This window comes from Pinus tabuliformis, chromosome 9, assembly GCF_031772625.1.
Source record: "Pinus tabuliformis cultivar Carrire ecotype Pingquan chromosome 9, CPIR1, whole genome shotgun sequence".
Taxonomy (NCBI): Eukaryota; Viridiplantae; Streptophyta; class Pinopsida; order Pinales; family Pinaceae; genus Pinus; species Pinus tabuliformis.
In genome coordinates, this window is record NC_142307.1 from 1,472,993,132 (window position 1) to 1,473,015,293 (window position 22,162).

The following is a 22,162-nucleotide window of genomic DNA, read 5'->3' on the forward strand; positions in this document are numbered from 1 at the left end:
ATATTAACATTACATAATCTATTTTTACATTAAAAACCATAAATTTATTTATTCAAAATTACGATTAAAAAAAACCTAATAATATATAGTATTTTAAAGAATAAAAGCCCAAAAATAAATGATTTAACCTTCTTCATATTGTTATATCCACATGGTTAATATAATATTTTAAATAATATTCTGGGGATGTTTCACTGGAGGCTCAATTCACCATATCAGTAGGGATAAAATTTTTCTTGTCAAAAATGGGTCTTCAATCAGCTCCAGGTTTTTGGTTTTTGCAGGTCTTTTCTGAAGGGGAAATCTTTTTTGTCCAAGAATTTTCTCTCCTTGATTTCTAGTTGTGAATGCTTGTCTCACAGGGTTCTCCTTGACTCATTATGTTCTTATGATGTTGCTTCTTGATCTATTTTCCGCAGATTCCTCTTTCTATATTTGTTCATGTTTTTTGGTTTTCTGCAGCTAGTCGAATATGATCTGTGACCTCTATGATCTATGTTCACTGTATAGATGGGTATCATCTTTGATCTGTCAGTCCTGGCAGGAATCTTTTTGTTTTCTCGAATATGCTTCCATGCTTTATCTATATTGATCCTGAGCTATGGGTCATCTTCAGATGTAAAATGTTTATATCTCTCATATAATACAATATCTAACTTTTTCGTCCTGGAAAAAAATTATTTTAAATAAGGAAGGCTCAAAAATTTGAGAACATCAATTGTTTAACCTTCTTATCCACCTGGCTAAAGGCATATATGACCAGTGTCCTAACTCACCCACTTTAACGACCATGACAAGTGGAGAGTGGTACCCCCGAGTTGACTAAATGGTTAACCCACAAGGAATACTTAATTTCCAGATGAATTAAAAAAGAACAAAAAAGGACCCAAACAGAAAAAAGAATATAAAGCTGTCTGCCCAACCGACTGGATAAGGCCAGAGCACGTGATCACCGCTTAGGTAGAATTTATACTCCTAACGTTTCCACTGAACCCCGTTAAAAGAAATCATGAAAACGTAAAAAGGAATCCACAGTTAAAAAAGGAGTGAGATGCGCTGACGCGGGTCCCACGTAAGATGATTCGCTGACGTGTACTTAGCAGGGCCCATCACCGTGGGACACGTTAAAGGCGAAGCGATGGTTTGAGTATTACTCAGTCGTCAGATCTACGAATCGACGAACAGATTCTAGACACCTCCACTGCTGCCGCGTGGGCAGTCGGATATTCGCCACACATGCCAAAAGTAAAATTGTAGTTTGGAAAATATTTATTTTCGCTATAAAAAAATAAGAAAATATAAAACGAACAAAGGGGACTCAAAACCCTAGGGCCCAGGATCAAATCCTGCACCAGGTGCGGTGGGGATTCTAAACCGTTCGATCCCAGAGCCAACGGCCGTGATTCCTTTTCTCTTCGAGCTTATCTTCGACGCGTGTATCCACCTAATTTCTTTCTCGCATTTCTGCTCCACGGCCTCTGCCCTGAAGATCAAAATCAATCAACAGAATGATTGACAAATGCCTGGATTTCGCACGACTTGGACTGGTTGGACTGTGAATCTGCCCTGGATTGTATAGGATGTTTTTTCGTCAAATTCGGCGTCCCACAGGTAAAGATCTGAGGTTTGGGAGAAATCTGTACATTTTTTTCCACGATTTCTGATGTCTGACGTAGTTTTATATCCAAGAAAAGGCTCGTTGGAAGATAATCATTTTAGTAGAGAGGCGGTGAAGTTCTTTTTGCTGTGAACGGTGTGTGGTTGGGATAAAAGATCGGACCGCGAATGAATTTTTTTTCTGTTGCATAATGATAAAGAATTTAGTGCTTAAGAGGCTTGTGTTCTGAAATGAAATAAATATAATACGAGAAGAACTGGCCGGCCGAGTTGTACGACTTGCTTTAATGTCCGGAAACCCCAGTCTGTACAGACAACCGAAGCACGGGGTCGAGATTTGCGGTACTGAGACACTTTGCTCTTACAGCAGCAGAAACTTCTGTACAGTTATTGAAGAACACTGTGAAATCGTAAATGATCTTCACCCAATTATTTATTGACAGTTCTATATTTTGTGCACTTGTAATTATATTGGTCCATATACATAACTGATCAATCGAAATGGTGACCGAGAGTCCAGTAAAGATGTTTCCTGGTCTCGGAATGAGAGGATCATTAGGTGACGGCCTTGGAGGAAATAGTCCCAGTATGCAAGACCCATCATATACTGACGAATTAGGGAAAGAACTCGGCATGATGCTCCGAGAGCAACGCCGTTACGAGATAAATGAAAGGGAAAGGGAATTGAACCTGTACAGAAGCGGAAGTGCGCCGCCAACAGTGGAAGGATCGCTGGCTGCGGTGGGGGGCTTCTTCAATCGTAATGGCCTCTCTGGATCCACGGCTTCTGACAACGGCAGAGCTAATAATAATAACAACAATATTAACAATATTAATATCTCTAATAATAATCACGGCTTCATGTCTGAAGAAGAGCTGAGGTCTGATCCAGCATACTTGTCCTACTATTATTCTCATGTAAATCTAAACCCTAGACTCCCCCCTCCAATAGTCTCTAAAGAGGACTGGCGATTTGCGCAAAGATTGCGAGCGGGAGCATCGCCGCACGGCGGTATCGGTGACAGAAGAAAGTTGAGGTCATTCGAGGATGGAAACAGCAAATCTCTATTTTCCCTGCAGCCTGTACTTCCCACTCACAAAGAAGAAAATGAACGCCTGGAGAAGTTGCCGCAGAGTAATTTGGCGCGGCAATCCTCTGCAGAGTGGTTTGAGCGAGGAGCGGATGGGTTGATTGGTTTGTCATCACGAGGAGGACTGGGAGCCAGGAGAAAAAGCCTCGCAGATATTCTCCAGGTACATGTTTTCCCCATTCCAGAGTTCTTTCAGATTTTTACCAGATTTCTATAGACTGATGTATAATAATAAGAATTCTCATTGTTAAAGAGAGCTCTGTAGGTGGTGAGATTGTATATTCTGTACATTCAAGAGTATTTCGGGGCAAAGATTTCTAATCTTGATATTATTTCTAAACTTGCATAGTTTATGAGTTTAGGCACTTCGTGCTACCGAGTCCAGTTGCCACTTTTTAATTGGAACTTTTTGATTTAAGGCTGTGGATGTATTTCAAAGTGCTTTTCCATTTCTTTTGTCCAATCCGGTGTTAAATTTTAAGTTGGGACTGCCCAAACTTTAAGATTTTGAGCAAGGCTTAAATTTTTTTTTAGTTTTCTTATGTTTTCATTAAAAAATTGGCTATGTTGCCAGATAAACGATTCGAAAATTATAGAAATTGGTCAGAAATTTCATTTTCTATCCGAAAACCAATTTAGAAAAAAATTGGTAATACATCCAAAAGGGGAATATAACCACCAAATCTTTATTCATCTGCTAATCTGTCCCAGAACATTTGCTATAAAACATAGGTGAGGTGGAACTGCAGAAACTTAAAGATTTTGAGCAAGGCTCCGAAAACGTTTTAGTTTTTATGTTTTCATCTAAAAAATTGGCTATTTGGCCAGATAAACGTTTCCAAAATTACACAATTTCGTTAGAAATTTTATTTTCTAGCGGAAAAACAATTTAGAAAGAAATTGGAAATTTATCCGAAACCATCAAATCTTCACCTGTCCTAAACACAGCTGTGAATCTGTCCCAGAACATTTGATATAAATTATAGTTGAAAAAAGCAAATTGATTGCATGGCATCAACAATGGATTTGAAGTCTGATCTCTATAAAACTATTATTTTTAAAGTTGCAAATTTAATGGGTTTTATTGCACTAATGTTATTGATGTGTTTTCGTTTGAACTCTGATCTCTATAATGTCCTTATTTCTTCTGTTGGGAGATATCTGTCCAACCTAAATGGCTGCTAACAGAGGGAATTAACTTTGTTAAAATCTGTGAATTCAATGCATGGATTTAACTTCACTTGGCACCATGCTAGCTTAGCGTTATTCTATTTCAAGGTCATATGCTATGCCAGTAAAAGTCAATGGTTTCGTGCCAAAAAAATTACAGGATTGTTATCTGACGGTTTTTGCTCATTTGTCAATTTATTCTTTTCTGTATAAATTTTTAGTCTTTAGGGGTTAGTCCTGACTCTTGATGCTGTGCCCTATACATTAATTGAATCATATCAACTGCTGATGCTGTGTCCCTTAATTGAATCATATCAACTTGTGATGCTGTGTCCCTTAATTGAATCATATCAATATTTACCTTGCACTCATTTTCCATTTATACGTGGTTCTTTTGACCTCTATAATCAATCCCACACTAGGGATATGGGAACACTGGATTCAAAGACTTTTCAAAAAGTTAAATATTGTTATTTGAGGGCTCTCACCCTTTACCTTATTTTTCTTTATGACTAGTCTTTGAAAGCACATGTCCTCTTGAATTCTTAGTCTCCAGGAATGTAGTTAGATCACACTTGAGATGATGTTGAAGATGTGGTATCTATTGAAACTGTTAAACATTGTTTAACATTTAAATTGGTGTGGTCTCATACACCAATTTGGTGTCTGGCTTGGCCATGACCGTAAAAGGATTATTATTATTATTACAACATGATGGATGCCAACTGTGTTGGCAAATTAAGCAAAAAACTGCTTGATGGTGTAGAGACGATAACCTAATTTAAGCTAATGATGATCCTGTTGCTTTGTAGTTGGTCTACTGTCTGTGACTGCATAAGGTTGTCTTTTACGTTGAAATGTAACTGTGCCAAGTGATCTACAGATGCAGTGACTTTGCCTTACTCTTGTTTTCTCAAACCGTCAACCGAGCTAGAGGAATTACCGGTTACTCGTAAGGTGCTGGCAACTTCTAATAAGAAAACATCTATGTGGTCCAATGAACAGCATTTAATGCTGACAGGACATGTAACTTTCAATTAACCTGGAAACTAATATAAGATGCTAATGTTACATATAGAATTAATATGTTCCATCACTGTATCCAACAAAGAAAGCATGCTTATATTCTTTGATATGAGTAAGTATTCACGTATTTGAACTAAGAATTACATTGAAAATAGCTACTATATTTGACGATGGCGTGAGTTGGATGGATGTTGATTTCCAATCAACTGATCTGTTGTGGTACACTTAGCCAACTTATAATTATTTTCTTGTGCTAACATGCCATTGTTTTCTTGTTTTAGTGACTGGGTCAAATTCAAAGCATGTTGCTTGAACAAAAGGTAGTATATTTAATTTATGGAGCTACATTTGCTAAATAGTAAATACATGCTGCAGGAAGATCTTGGGAGGTCTTCTCCTGCTCCTAGACATCCTTCCAGACCCGTGAGCCGCAATGCTATTGATGACGGAGTTGATCCCATTACTGCTGCTGAGGGACAGGTTGCAAACATGCGTCATGAAATGACTGGTGTCGAAAGCTTGCGATCTGGCTCAGCAATGCCACTGGCAAGAGTACAAAGTCTTGGTGCTCAGTCTTCCCATGCTTTTGCATCAGCTTTAGGTGCTTCTCTATCAAGAAACCAAACTCCAGATCCTCAGCACGTAATGACAAGGTCTCCTAGCCCCTGCCCTGCTGGAATGGGAGGAAGATTTGGTGTGGCTGATAAGCAAAGCGTTGTTTGTTCCAACTCATTCAATGGGGTTTCTTCAAATGTGAGTGAATCTGCAGAAATTGCTGCTGCTTTGTCGGGCATGAGCCTATCATCCAATGGAGTAATGGAAGAAGAAAAACATGTACAATCGCAATTGCAACAGGAGATGTCTGAACATCGAAATTATCTTTTCCATCTCCAAAGTGATCAGAACCAAAATCAGCAACATTCACAACTTGGAAAGACTCAAGTTGAATCTATACAGACGCCCATTTTGACGCAATCAGTGCAACAGTCTCTGACAGATCCTAACATGTCCTCTGTCACTTCTCAAGTGCAACGGGACAGTATTCTATCTGCACAACAATCTGGATCTCTTACTCGTGATTTGTCCTCAACAGCAATGGAATCAGCATCAGCTGCTGATGGTATCTCTAATGTTGAAGGAGCAAGTGGACCCTACCGCAATGCAAATGTTTCTAATATGTGTGCTCCAAATTATGGTATGAATGGGTATCCAATTAATTCAATGTTACCATCCATGATGTCTGGATACATTGCTCCAGGTAGTCTACATCCTACATTTGATAATGGTGTTGCTGGCATCGACTCAAGAAATACAGCAGGTGGTCTACCTGGAGGAACATCCCGAGGCACTGGAGATTTGCAGAGTCTCTATAGATTAAATGGGCAGGTGGGGACTGGACTTCAAATGCCAGTTGACCCATTGTATCTTCAGTATTTGCAGAGGACAGCAGCTGAATATGCTACGCAAATGGCTGCAGGCTTGAGTGATCCTTCCATAGCAAGGAATTACATGGGAGGACCTTATGTTGATATGCTTGAACTTCAGAAAGCGTATTTGGGGGCATTATTTGCTCAACAGAAGTCACAGTATGGCCTACCCTATTTAGGAAAAGGTGGCACTCTTAATCCAGCATATTATCCTAACCCATCCTTTGGCCTTGCAATGCCATATCCCGGTAGTCCTATTGCCAGTCCTGTGCTTCCGAGCTCTCCTGTAGCACCTGCAAGCCCACCTATTAGATCAAATGAACGGAGCCATCGTTTCCCGACTGGTGCAAGAAGTTCAGCTGGAGTAGTTGTTGGTCCTTGGCATGCTGAAAATGGTGTAAACATGGAAGATGCATATGGGTCTTCTTTGTTGGAAGAATTCAAGAACAGTAAGACCCGGTGTTTTGAACTATCAGAGATTGCTGGGCATGTGGCTGTGTTCAGGTATATATATATTTTCAACTACTGCATCTTTACAAGCAAACTACAGTAAATCCTATGAATCTAACCTTTTGGTTTTTACAGTTCTGATCAGTATGGGAGTCGATTTATTCAACAAAAACTAGAAACTGCAACAGTTGAGGAGAAAAACATGGTGTTTCAGGAGATATTTCCTCAGGCATTAACTCTTATGACAGACGTCTTTGGGAATTATGTTATACAGAAGGTATATGTAATTTACCTGTAAATTAAGCTTACAAAATTTGTTCTCTGCTGCTCTCTCCATATATTTTGTTTTGTATGTAACTTTATAGGAATCAATTTATAATTACCATAACATGATTGTTTGTGCTCTCTTAGTTCTTTGAGCATGGTACGGCAAGCCAAAGGAAAGACCTGGCAAACCAGCTTTCTGGCCATATTTTAGCTCTTAGTCTTCAAATGTATGGCTGCCGCGTAATTCAGAAGGTAAAGACATTTCAACCTCACTGTTAGTTGTCGTTTCACTCATAACTAATATAGTCAATTCATAAATGTGTGGATACATGTGAAGATACAAATCAAGATGTTTGAAAAATGTCATTTTATTGCTGTGTAGATTACTTTCAAGTCCACATGTTTTAGATAATATATTCATTGAACAGTTTATAAAGATAGATGGAAAGAAAATTAAATGAAATGGCTTTATATTTTGTTGTCAGTGCAACACCTTCAGGATACTTCTTGGACTTTCTGTCTAGCAATAGGCAAATTTGTAACGAGTAAAAACAATGGTGGAATACAAATGAGGGTTAAAGTTACAATATCAATTTTAATTACCTAAAAGCAGTAGGTGAGACAGGCAAGAACCCATAATTTTACATCTAGTGGAGTGCTGAAGTTTTTGCATTTCACCCTAACTAGGTATAAGTAAAATCAAAACAAAAATACTATTATGAAGGCTGCATTACAGTGCAGTCACGATCCTCCTCACACAGTGTTGGGCAAAGACAAACATACTTGCATAATAGATGCTGTGATAGATACACAGATATGTATCTCACAGAGTGTTGGGCAAAGACAAACATGCTTGCATAATAGATGCTGTGAGAGATACACAGATATGAATTTTGAGTAAATGAACCATCACCTGTGTTGCTGGAGGTCATTGAACATATATGTTTGCTAGAAGGTTTCCCTCTTCAGAGTTTAGCAACAAAAACAAAGTTTTGATAATAGACATCAGCTTTACTGTGGGTTATTTAACCCAGTTGTAATATATTTTTACATATGTGATGTTCAATATGAGCTATGAAAACAGAGTCAGGATACTTATTGGACTTTCAGACTAGCAGTAAGGAAATATCTATTGAGTAAAAACAATGGTAGAATACAAATGAGAGTGCAAGTTACAATATCAATCTCTAAATACTTAAAAACAGTCAGTGAGACAGGAGGCACATACATTTCACCCTAACTAGGTTGAAGTAAAATCAAAACAAAAAACATCAGATTATTCTGGAAGCTACAGTACAGTGCAGCCTCGATCCCCCTCATGCAGTGTTGAGCAAATACAAAAATGCTTCCATGATAGATGTTGTGATAAATACACATATATGTACTCTGAGTAAATGAATCATCACCTGTGTGGCTGGAAGGTGTTGAACGTATATGTTTGATAGAAGGTTTTTATCTTATAAGTTAAGCAACAAAAACAAAGTTTTGGTAAGAGACATAAGGGTCACTGTGGCCTATTTAAGCTAGCTAGTTGTAATATCTTTTTACATATATTATGTTAAATATCAGCTTATGCAAATGGAGTCAATCAAATAATTGGGACTCTTTATCTTCGAGAATTTTACTGTTATAAGCTAAGTAACCTGACATGGGGATTCGGGGTTTGTAGGATACGGGTATTCGAGTGTTGGATTCGGACACGTTGACCCCCCGGAACAGGACACGTAGGATTCCTTATATATTATTTTATTAAAAAGTATATATATATATATTAAAAAGTAGATATTTTTGACACAAATTCTCATTAATGATACAAATTCATTGATTTCAAACATAGATCTTCATATAGATCTTAGTTTTACTGTTTACAAAGTAAGTTAGTAACATTATAGCATGCATAGTACATACAAAATTCAAATACATGTCACATAAATCATGATTCATAAATGAAAGACAAGATAGTAAGATAAAGACACTGACAGCTATAGTTTTCTCATTAAGTCATCAAATCAAAATGTGTTACATAGGTAGTGTAATGTCGATGGCAAATAGAAATAGAAAATATAAACAACTACAGGTATACAAGCCTCAAGGCAGTAGGTAGCCCATGACTCATGAGTCATCAATCCTCATAGTCATCATCAGAATCAGCGTCTATGCCCTCATCATCATGGTCACCAATACCACTGCTCTCCTCTGCATCCTCCTCCTCCCTTGTATCCATAGTCGCCTCTGCATCTGCTGGTGTGGAGGATGACCCCTCTAAAATACCACCGTCATCAAATCTAACAGGCTCTAGCATTGGATCATTGAGATCCATGTTGGCTAATGCCAACTCAACACTGCTGTTAAGACCCATATCATCAGGAAAGACATCCCACATCTTTGTCTTTCCCCTCAACCACTCTTCCCTCTGCCTGTAAATAAGACGAAGGTTGGTGTGCACATACACCATTGTCTCTGCCCTGGACTGCTCAAGCCTGCTCTTCTTCACACTATACAAATTCCCATATGTGCTCCAATTCCTCTTGCAACAAGAGGATGAAGTCACCTGAGAGAGGAGCCTCATGGCTAATTGCTGAAGAGGAGGGCTTGTTGCCCCATGATGTGCCCACCAAGAATAGGGCTTCTTAGCCCCCCTGTCTCTAGTCACATCATATCCTGCAAATCGACCAGTGCCAGCGGAAAACTCTGCAAAGGCATCCTCCACCTCATCAAGCAATGCTCTATCCTGGAAAACTCGCTTGAATGCATCTTTCCTCCCCTGTGAGATTTCACCATCCATGTGAGGAGGGAATCTGGGGAAGGTCCGCTATTCAGCCACTCATGGCTGTAGTATTTTGGGTTCAATGAGTAAGCCAAACAATGTAAAGGTGTGCAATTCTTATCCCATTTGCCGACAAGAATATCCTGTATAGTACCACAGAAGGCCTCTGGTGATGTCTCATACTCGGGGCACTCACTCTGTAGAATAATGCTCCTCACAGACTCAATCATGGAATCCTATCCCTCATAAACCTCTCCCAGGATGGGTTTGTCTTTATCTGCAAATCGAAGCAAAGAAATGATAGGGTCCATGATCTGAATAATTAGATCTTCTCTCTCCCAACAAGCATCATCTAGCACTGCGTCCTTCACTCTTTTAGAGGCTACTTGATCTGTCTTTCTCCAAAAAGACCAAAACTTAGAAATAACCATGGCCCCAAGAGAGGTCTTGACCTCCCTCAACATCTTCAACATGATGAATGAAGAGGCAAACCGTGTATCAACAATCTTCAACAATTATAGATTGCTGTACTACTTGTAGATAGTGAGGGCATTTGTATGATTTTGCACAAAGTTATGGATATGTCGTGCATCCTCAATAATGTTACCAATCCAAAGCACATCAGAAGCAATGGATTTTAGTGCTAAGTTCAATGAATGGACAATGCAAGGTGTCCAAAACACTTGTGGATATTTAGCTTCCACAATCATGCTAGCAACCTTACAAACAGGTACATTATTTGTAATGATTTGCACACAAGAATCAACACGTACATTTTCAATAACTTTAATAAATAACTCACCCATAAATTGTGCATCCTTGTATTCTCCAACTGTATCCACTGCTTTCAAGAAAACTGGACCATTCAAGGAAGACAACATGAAGTTCATGAGTGGGTGTCGTGCTGGATCTGTCCATCCATCAGAAACAATGCTAACCCCAGATGTTGGCCATGATGCTTTAATAGGCTCAAGCATTTTTTGCACCTCTTTTTTTGCCTTCGTCAACAATGTGGTTCTAAGCTTCTCTGAACTAGAAGGCACATACCATGATGGAGACCCATGAGTTAGAGCTAGACACATCTCAATTAATAGAGGTGAGCGTGCAACATTAAATGATATGAAGTTTTGATAGAAAAAGAAGGCAATGGTGAGATCAAGCTCTTCCTGTTTCTCTTTTTGAAAAATCTTGTCCATTGGACCAAGTGAAATTGCTTTTCTTTTTGCTGCTTGTCCCCCAATAGAACTCTCAAATGGAAATTTGATGGTGCCTTTCCTAAAAAATAGAAGGGGGTCTTCATTCTTGGTTTTTCTTGATTTTGCAGCCACCTTTGCCATACCATCATTGAACTCTTTTTCCATTTATTTCCTCTTTTGTAAACGGAACAGCTTTACAAGCTCCAACTCCACAACCTGGTAAAGCCAACAAATGGCCTTTCACACGAAAATATGTGCTTGTGAAAGTACTATTGCAAAAGTTGCATCTCCAATGCACATTGCCTCCTCCCTTCCCCTTGGTGCTTTGCCCATCCTCTCTTGTGACATATTTCCACAAGGGATATTTCTCAATGTTGTCTTTAGGAGGAAGTATTCCCTCAACATTACTTGCAGCAGACTCTGATGATTTTGGGGGAGGAGGGGCATCTCCAATGGGGACATTCTTCCCCTTCCTTTGCCCCCTATCTGCTGCCCTTGATTGAGCCATGAATACTGTAAAAAAAATTTAACAAAACATGCTCAAATTTGTAAAAGAAATGCATATACAAACTGATGTAATAGAAATGCAAAAAAAATAGAGATGAAATGCACTTACTTGGTGATTGAATCTCCTTGCCGAACGCTCCACACCCTTAGCTCCTTGCCCACAGCTCAATGTTTGCAAAACTGAATGAGAGAAATGGTAAGTGAGTAAAAGAACAGCGCTGTTTTATGCCGTGGGTTTCACTTTTTTGGGATTCGAATCCCAAAATCGGGACACGATGTGTCCTAACGGGACACGACTGGGAATCGATCGCGTCTCGTTAGGACACGTCGTGTCCCATTTTGGGATTTGAATTCCCATCGAATTGTGTCCGATTCGTGGGATTCGGACACGTCGCCTATTTTGGACGAATCCGGTTTCAGAGGTTATAAGCAAGAGGAGATGCTGATTTCTTTCGTAGCAAAACTTCCTGATTTCTTGGTTCAAATTGATGTTAGTCCCCATTATTTTCTTTTGCAACAAGCACGGGTTGCCTCTAGCCATGAACAAATCTATGATAATTTTTATTAAATTGGAATCACCTAAATTTGAAAATTTCTCTTACAGACTAGAGGATATCTTATTTCTTTCATGGTGAAGCCTCTTGATTTCTGAGTTAAAATTCCTTTTTTTTAAACCAGAATGAGAATTTTCTGGAGAATCAGTAACTTCAAAACCTCAATTACCAAGATTACATCAGATTCAACTATTTCATAAATGCCACAACAGGCCAGTTACAACATGTCTCTGGAGACTTGAACCCACGCGGCTGGGGAAACAAATTGTTCACCAAACCACTCGAGCTAATATCCTTGACGATTTCTCAGTTAAAATTCCTGAAAGGGCAGATTTCATCTATTTTCCAACAGAGAAGAGGACACCTTATTTCCTTCTTGTCAATGAATTGAATTATTCATCTATGATAATATTATAGTGTCGCTAACAATTTTACACTGAAAGCCAATCAAAGGAAGTGTTGCTTTCTAATCAGAATATTCTATAGATTGTAGCACGTGTTGACACTGCATCTAATTGTCTTGTACATTACAGACTTAATTAAGGGAAGCTGCTCAATAAAAGTATTTCAAAACCTATTCCATTAATTCTAGCAGTAGATCAAGCAAACATCATTACGTGCTGCTACAAAGCACTGCATACATGTGAATGACTACTTGTTGATGCTAGCTTATAATGATAGGTGAGGATAAAATGATGTTCGATGTGTGGTTTTCATCAACTTTGAGCATGGAGATACTTAAGAATGACAGATGTAATCAAAGATTCCTACTCTCTGTTGAATTTTAGGGTGGTAGACAACCATATGAGAGGTATTTAGGTGGAGAGGATAAAATTTTGGTTTCATTAATGATTCTGTGGCATGTACATAAATCTTTCCCACACTCGTCTCATTACGATATATAACATGCCTAAGTGGTTGTGGTACTATGATTTAACCACCTAACCCCTAACCACAGCATCTAAATATTACAATGGCCACATATTGCTAGTACGAAATGACCATTACAAACCCCTAAATATTATGGCATGTTAATACTTTAACACCCCACCTTAATCAACATGGAAATTTGGAAATAATATTTTCAACTAGTCCCCCATAATACAAAAGCCCAAAACTTACACAAATAAGAAACTTACAAACTGAAAGATGGCTACTAAGTTTTGATTACTGATATGCATCTACTGAAGCACTTGAGTAACCTGCTGCAGTGCTCTCTGCATCCTTATTATGGTACCCTATTGATAAGCCATGCTTTCAGCTTCTCTTCATCTTGAGTTTTGGGTCTCTTCATTGCTGATGTATCAGATTCTGTCAATGTTGCACCAAGTTTCCAGGATGCAAGAATGGGGAAACACACATGGGGTATGTATGGAGATGTCCCACACACTTCAGGGAAATTCATGGGGGATGGGTCCTGGGATGTCATGGTCCTTAACATAGGGGGCCCCATCTCTAAAATTATTAAAAAAGAAAATCCAAACATAACAATTCATCATATGGCTTTAAAACTCGGAACCAGTCTTTGACTGGTCACCTTTCAAACTGGGTTTTGAACCGGACTTAGGTTGAGTCGGATTGAACCAGATTGAATAAAACAGTTTAAAACAAAACATAAAATAATTAACTTCTAATGAAAAAATTATTTTTAAGATTCCAAACCTCTAGAGACAAAATATTCAGGCTTTTTAATGTACCAGTATTTTACTATTTATGTTGCATTTGTGGTGTATGAATCAATGTATTTCATTACTGAATTTTAATCTTAATAATGTACAAACTTGAATTTAGTGCTATTTTAATGTTTACTGTATAGTTATGTTCCACCAAGACTCTAGGATAGGGGGGATGTGTGGGAGTAACCTCAAATTTTAGGGAAATTTAGGGGAGACATTGGGGTATATATTAAAAAAATTATATACCCCAATGTCTCCCCTAAATTTCCCTAAAATTTGAGGGTACTCCCACACATCCCCCCTATTATATATAATTTGCTTTTTTGTTTCACCAATGGTGCACGAAGCAAGAAGCAATTGAGAAACAAAGAGTTAGAAGCATCATTTTTAAAAATTCCTTAGAAGTGAAGTTTCCAGGAAGTGTCTACATATACATGTGTGTTATATTGCATTGATATTTAAAAAAATATCTAGAATGCTGAAGTAGGAAGATTGAAAAGTCCAAATTCAAAACACTAAAGTCTAATCTATCATCTATAGACTATGACAAATAAAGTAGTGTATCTATCTACTATTATTTCTTCCTTACACCACCATGATTGCTGCATGGGCCTACATGTGGTGGTAGTGAAGTAGATGGTGGTAGTGGAACTGAAGACCTTGCTGTTGCCGCTTAAGTAATGTGGGGACCATGGCACTAGATAGGGGTGGCATCATAACATGATCATCTTTGTCTTGGAAAAGAGCATTCTCTAATCTCTAAATTATCCTCCTCTCCATCCAGCGTCTTTGGCTTCTCATAGTAATGGGACAACACTCGCAAGTTCTAATGAACACAAACCAAGCTCTCTACTTGATTTACATTCAACCATTTCTTTTGACACTATGGATGAAGGTATAGGTCCTCCAACACCTCTTTACAGAGGAAGTGTTCATGACTTGTGAGAGCACTCGTATTGCCAAACATTCTAGCTATGTAGTAGCACTTCCATGCATGTTCCACCATGTGGGAGAAGACAAATTCCCTCAATCTTTGATTGCATGGTTGGTCCTAAAGGAACTAGTGCAAAGGATGTAGTTGCTCAACTATGTTTGTATGGTGTCACACTCCTCATCAGGGACTAATTTGTCTAATGCTTTCATTTAACCAGCTTGAACATCTAGATCTTGGTGTAGCTTCTCTCTTGTTTCCCCCAACAGGTGCTTGTGATGAAAACCATGATACATGATGGCATTTAGGTGTAGGAACATATGCTAAGGCATGTAGTGGAATGTTTTGTTGAAAATTGGTAGCTTTGGTATGGATTTCCTTATCTAAAATCTCATTTATGAAACATGTGTAAGAGACCTACCCTAGGGTCCGCTAGCAAATCTACTTTCTTCTGAAATTAAATGTGATCAGAGGCGATAACTTACTTACACGACTTTTAAACAAATACAATTTTATCATTTCATTGTAATCAGCATAACTTGAGGTGAATATTTCATTTTGATAAAATTTACAAGAGTAGTCTATGGAGGAATACCTATACCGATGACTGATGGAGATACCTTTGTCCTGCTGCTCCTGCTGAACGCTCCTCTTGATAGACCCAACTGGATTTACCTCTCAGCCAACTAGGAAATAATCCCTATCCTAGGAAACCTCCACAGATTCCCTAGCCCTCCGAGCCCAAGTCCAACCAGATGTAGTGTGTGTGTGTCTAGGATGAATGATCCAGACCAAGATAACAATACTTCCCTTCTCTCAACAACCCAAGAAACCTCCACAGGTTCCTAAGGTCTCCAAAAACACAACAAGTCCAAACAATCACAACCAACCCCACAACCATAAGCAAGACCCAACATTCCCCCTTTTATCTCCCTTCCCCCTTCCCTTTTTATACCCTCATTCCCTTCTCCATCTCAACCACTTCTCATTAATGTCATTAACTTCTCATCCATCCTTACAGTTGACTTCTCTTCTCCCAAGTAAAGCTGGGAGTACATTTGGAAATGTGACATGAATATAAAATTGGGAATTTAATGGGAAAGGACCATGTTTTCTCCCAAGTAAATCTTAAAAGTACATTTGGGAATGTGAGATGAATATCTATATTGATAATTAAATGGAGAGGACTATGTCTTCTCCCAAGTAAATGTGAGGGTACATTGGGGAATGTGAAATGTAATTACATGGAGAGGACCATGTCTTCACCCTAGTAAATGTGAGGGTACATTGGGGAATGTGAAATGAATATGTATATTGATAATGAGTTAGAGAGGACCATGTCTTCTCCCAAGTAAATGTAAGGGTACATTGGGGAATGTGAGATGTAATTACATGGAGAGGACCATGTCTTCTCCCTAGTAAATGTGAGGGTACATTGGGGATTGTGAGATGAATACATATATTATTTGAAATAAAGACCATATCCTACCTAATATTCAATTTGAGAAGGTAAGTGGGGAATTTGAATAATGGAAATCATGAATTTTATATTAGACCAATATTTCTCATTATTTTCGGATAATGTAAACATTAACAAAATTTGCAGGATAAGATTTAAGTGGGGCATTACATACACCCCTCCTTCAAAAAACTTCGTTCCGAAGTTAAAATGAAAAGATGCAAGGAGTTTGAAAGCATAGCAAACCAGAGAGAGCTATAGCAATAAAATCTAATAAGTCAGACAATGACATTACTTCCCATCAAGAGTCTCCAACTGATCTATATCCTCCTATCCATCCTGGCCTACTTTTGTTCCCACCCTATCCGTCCTCTACTGCTTTATTAGTGGCAATGGCCATACTAACCACTGATAAAACCGACATGGTGGAAGCGTCGAATACATCGACCTAACTTCACTAGCAGGCAACTGGCAATCGTCATCACACGTCTAGGGGAGCGTGTCCACCACTGCCCTCCCACAATTCCAGGTTTTGGAGGATACACGGTGGGAAATGCCTCCACCCCTCCTGCAGAACTAGGGTCAATACCCTAATACGGACCACACCACAGAGTTGGTTGGACTTGTCATCGAATAATCCAGTCAGGTCGTCTTGCCACCTGTCATTTGCATTTTACTCGTGTCATAAGAGTGCATATTAAGTAGATACCAAATGTAGTAAAATAATGTACATTATACCTTCCTCATGAGATGTCTCGTCCTTCCCTCTTGGCTATGATATAGTTCTTTTCCCCTTGCGGGTTAGCTCTTATTCATGCATTTATATAACAACAAGACAAGAATCATCACATTATTAAGTCTAGTATCCATGCGTCAATCTGGGAATTCTCACTAAGTCATTCATTTAAATAAATCATATCCACTTGAGCTATATATGAACCAAAATAATTCTGATAAGTTACGCACTAGATAATCCATCACTAAGTGAGTCATAAATGTAGTCCATACATCAACCATTTCTATCATCAGTGAGTCATAAATGTGGTCCATACATCAACCATTTCTATCATCAATATCAAATCTATCAACTGATTCATATAAGTAGTTTTATGTGTCAAACCAAGTGCATCAATATTACATAATGTTCATAAATAAATAACATGGAACTGCAAAATAGAACCTTAACATAGGTAGCTATCTAAGTCAAAATAGGCATCACAGATGCTCAAAAAAGTGAGGGGTAGTCACGATGCATAGTCTCTGCATCCTCCGAGGTAGCAGATCCTGGGCTATACTTGTCCCATTGGACCTTAACTTGGTCCACCGTGCGACATCTGAGCTGTCGAACCCTATGGTCCAATATTCGTAATGGTTCTACCATTATGGTTCCCATGTCCGAGACCTGCAAGTCCTGCCAATCCAGCTTGTGAGATTCATCAGAAACGTAATGTCGTAAAACAGATACATGAAAAACATCATGAGTTTTATGCAAATGGGGTGGCAGTACAAGACGATAGGCAACTGGTCCAATTTTCTCTTTGATCCTAAAAGGTCCTACAAATCGAGGTGACAATTTCATCCCCTTCCCAAACCGGATGGTGCTTTTGTTGGGCTTGGAGGGCTAGGGAACCTGTCGAGGTTTCCTGGGCTTGTGGCTTACCCGGTGAAGACCTCGATGTGTCCTCATGAGTTAGGCTTCAACTAGGACAAGTTATTTCCAGTTTACTAGAATAATCATCAAGTTAACATGCGTAGAGTTGGAGCTTCAGTTATATAGGAGTCTTGAACAATCTGACTACCAAAAAGAGGTGGTAGTGAGAAGTTCAGTTAGAGTGAGTAAGCCTTCAACCTTGATTAGGATGGATCAAGAACTCCAGTGTTGATTGGAGAGAGAAATAGTATCACTTTTAGTTAACTCATCAATCAAAACTTGACTTCTGAAATAGAACTGAGCCCCCTTGCATGTTCGAATTGGGCCCCTATAAAGAGGACGATGAAGGCACAAAGAATTCATTGTTTTGTGCACAAAGGTTTGTGAGAAGACAGAGCTCACGAGTTTGTGAGAGAGCCTTGATTGTATGTCATAAGAAATAAGAGGCACAAGTGCGCTAGGATTTAGGCGCTAGTTGTGTGTAGAGAAGAGGAGCTGGGTCCTAAGAAATAGGAGGGAGGAAGTGCACAAGGAATTACCTATAAAATAGGGCTGATCTGCGCCAGAGAATAGGGGCTCATGCGCGCTAGGAAATAGGGACCTAGTGCCCAAGGATCAATGAGCCTCTAGTGCACAAAGATCAAGCATAAGAGAGCAAGTTTTGCAGAACAAGTCAAGGAGGCAATAGAGGAACAATTGTGTGCTAGATGGATGAGATCAAGCAAGATCAAGGCTAGCCAAGATCAATTGTATCAACTGAGAATTGTGTGAGAAGCAAAACACTTTCTCAAAGAGACAAATTGCTTTGTAATAGATCCAAGTGTTTAAGAACAATCAATAAAATGGCCACATCAAGCAAATAGGTTTTCCTTGTTAGGTTTCCTTAGAAAACAAGTGATAATTTGTGCATGTGTTTTTATCTTTGTGTTTAAATTCCGCTACTTATAAGTTGTTAAGAAGCTCTATATCTTGGTGAAAGTTAACTAAGTTTCAGTTTCGATTATTCATCTAAGTATTTGTAAGGTTTCATGGAAATTTAACATGCTGTCATGGAAATTTAACATGGTGTCAGAACAAAGATCAATATAAAGACCAACACCAAATTGATCAGTCAGTGAAGTGCGCAGATCAAGCAGAAGGCTTGCACTAGAGTTTGGTGTGCAGAGTAGTTCTTTGGATAACAATATGGCGTTCCAAAGACTAAGGTCAGATGATAGTTTAGAGGGAGCCTCAAATTTTCGCTCATGGAAGGAGTGGATCTCAGTGGTGTTGGAAGAAAATGGAGTGCTCGAGTATGTGAAGTAGACAATAGCTTCACCTCAAGATGCCCAATAGTTGGTCCAACATAGCAAGAATGACACCAAGGCGAGATGAGATGCTTAAAGTCATCTTAGATTTGTATTAGGGTTCCTGTGATGCTAGGAAGCTTGCTCTCAAGGAGAAGATAAGAAGTATCCAGATGAGCAAAGGAGAGCCCATCATCACGTATCTTTTGAAATTCACTCAAGTTTGAGATGAGCTAGGTGGAGTGGGCGTAACTGTAGCAGACATCAACCTTGTGATTATTGCGCTTCTAGGACATCAAGTCTTGGTATAGTTTGGAGGTTGTAGTAAGTGGCAGAGAAAATATTCCCAGTTGGAAAAAGTTATGGAGTGACCGTGTTCAAGAAGAAATTTGGAGAGGGACGAGAGCTGGTAGAGAAACTCTAGTTGAGGACAAGGAGAACTTTGCCCTGGTAGGTAAAGGTAGGAGAGCCAAGGGTAAGAAGGGCCAAGGAAAGGCTAAGTCTAGAAGATCGAGAAGAAGAAGGATATGAGCAAGATCAAGTGCTTCCATTGCCATGAGTTCGGACACTATGCCACTAAGTGTCCTTAGTCGGAAGGAGTCCAGTAAGGATCATGTAGCTGTAGCAGCTGAGGTAGATGTGTTTTCTACTCAGTTCGAGAGGGATTTCTCATTGATAGCTTGCATGGAAAGCTTAGCAGATAACAATGTATGGTATATTGATTTAGGAACATCCTTCCACATGACTACGAACAAGGAGTATTTCAGCCACTTGAAGGAGAGGGACACGTCATTTCACATTGAGCTAGGAGATGATGGCAAGTTCTCAACTAGGGGAGTTGGTACTATTAGTTTTGAGAGAGAGTGAGGTAGCTATCTCCATCTTAGAGATGTCCTCTATGTTCTAGGCTTGAAGCAAAACCTTGTTTTAGTAGCTACCCTTGAGGACAAGGGTTATAATGTCATCTTTAGCAGAGATAAGGCTTACCTCAAACACTTAGCTTCTTTATGTAAGAAGCAGATAGGTGTGAGGAAGAAGAATCTGTACTTGCTACAGGTTGAGACAAGCACAACTTTGAGCATCAAGGCAGGAAGTGCCCAGAGTAGAGACATGAGGGTTGAGGAGAGCAGAGCTCTAAGGGAGTCCTTAGAGCAAGAGAAGTTTAGAGCTCCCAAGAAGGAGCCTCAATCAATATCACAGTTTGAGTCTTGGTTAGCTGGCAAGTGGGCCGACCAACAGGATGATGAGGAGAAGAGACCAAAGCGAGTGGAGGTAGCCACTCAGTCAAAGACTCCTAGTATAGGGAGAGTTTGAGCCAAGTGGGTAAACGAATTGTTTAAGGGGGATCAAGAGAGAGTTGGATCTCCCAGGACTACATTCAATCAGAGTAAACAACCATAGAGATAGACGGGGTAGATGGTACTTATGACTGAGGTGATAGATTCAAATCATAGGAACATGATTGGAAAGAACAGGTCTTCAGATCAGATTCCGTAGCAGGAAGCAGAGAAATCTTCTAGTTCAAAGGGAGTAGTTGCAACAACGAATAACATGGTGGTGTGGAAGATAGATCCAAGTGGACGAGGTTCTTCTTGAAGTACCTTCTTCACTAAGAGGGAGTGTTGAAAATGTTAGAAGCAAGGCCTTTTGGCTTGCGCCTTAGCCAATGAAGACCTCATATTACCCTCTTGAGTTATACTTTAGTTGGGATGAGTTATTTCCAGTTTACTGGCATAATCATCAAGTTAACATGCATAGAGTTGAAGCTTCAGTTATATAGGAGTTTTCATCAATTTGACTACAGAACGAGGTGGCAGTTAGCAGTTTAGTTAGAGTGAGAGAAAGAGTATCATTCTCAGTCAACTAATCGATCAAAACTTGACTTCTAAAATAGAACTAGGCCTCCTTGCATGTTCGAATTGGGCCTATAAAGAGGAGGACAAAGACACAAATAATTCATTGTTTTGTGCACAAATGTTTTAGACAAGACAGAGCTCACAAGTTTGTGAGAGAGCCTTGATTGTGGAGAGTGCATGAATTGTGTCCTAAGAAATTTGAGGCACAAGTGCGCTAGGATTTAGAAGCTGGTTGTGTGCAGAGAATGCAGAGAAGAGGAGCTAGGTCCTAAGAAATAGGAGGTAGGAAGTGCACAAGGAAATAGGGATTTTTCCTATAAATTAAGACTTGATCTGCTTTAGAGAATAGGGGTTCATGTGCGCTACGAAATAGGGACCTAGTGCGTAAGAATTAAGTAACCTCTAGTGTGCAAAGATCAAGCAGAAGAGAGCCGATTTTGTAGAGCGAGGCGAGGAGGCAACAAATGAACAACTGTGTGCTAGAAGGTTGAGATCAAGTAGGATTAAGGCTAGCCAAGATCAATTGTATCGATTGAGAATTATGTGAGAAGTAAAATGCTTTCTCAAAGAGACAAATTGCTTTGTAATAGATCCAAGTGCTTAAGCACAATCAATAAAACAACCACATCAAGCAAACAGGTTTTCCCTGTTGGGTTTATTGAGGAAACAAGAATGTTAATTTGTGCATGTGTTTTTATCTCTGTGTTTTTATTCCACTACTTATAAGTTGTTAAGAAGCTCTGTATCTTGGTGAAAGTTAATTAAGTTTCAATTTTCAGTTATTCATCAAGTAGTTGCAGGGTTTAATAGAAATTTAACATTGCAAATCTAGGTTTTGCAATCTTAAGCAACTGCAACTTGGGGTAAGTGTCATAAATGTAATTGACCCTTGTATTCCCTATGACAAATTTAATGAGTTACTTCCCTCTCTTGTATGGATGGTTAATCCATCCACATTCTCGATGCTTGACAATTGTCCTGCATCAAAAGCTTCAATGTTTGCACCAAGCACTCAGGCCAAAAGATGTGTGAATTAGTTCGCTCAATGACTTTCCCCACCCCCTTACAATTTGTTGCATTATGAGTGATTACTTAAACCACATTAGCAGGACCAACATCATTAATTGCTTGTAATAGGAGATTTGCAATGTTTTGAGAAGACGCAGTGATTGAAGAGTCATATGTTATAAGAAAAACTACACCCTTAGCAAAAATGCTAAGAACATTTATC

General features: G+C 39.1%; 1 protein-coding gene across 1 annotated transcript in view; it reads left to right on the top strand.

The window, feature by feature from the left end:
* The first annotated feature begins 1,577 nt into the window (after positions 1-1,577).
* LOC149154177 (pumilio homolog 1-like) overlaps positions 1,578-22,162 on the top strand; it is a 60,946-nt gene continuing 40,361 nt past the window's right edge. Inside the window, exons 1-4 of the mRNA XM_089445842.1 lie at positions 1,578-2,871; positions 5,280-6,835; positions 6,917-7,058; positions 7,193-7,300. Coding sequence (XP_089301968.1) covers positions 2,119-2,871; positions 5,280-6,835; positions 6,917-7,058; positions 7,193-7,300 — 2,559 coding nt within the window. The 5' untranslated portion in view covers positions 1,578-2,118. The remainder of the gene's footprint in view (positions 2,872-5,279; positions 6,836-6,916; positions 7,059-7,192; positions 7,301-22,162) is intronic.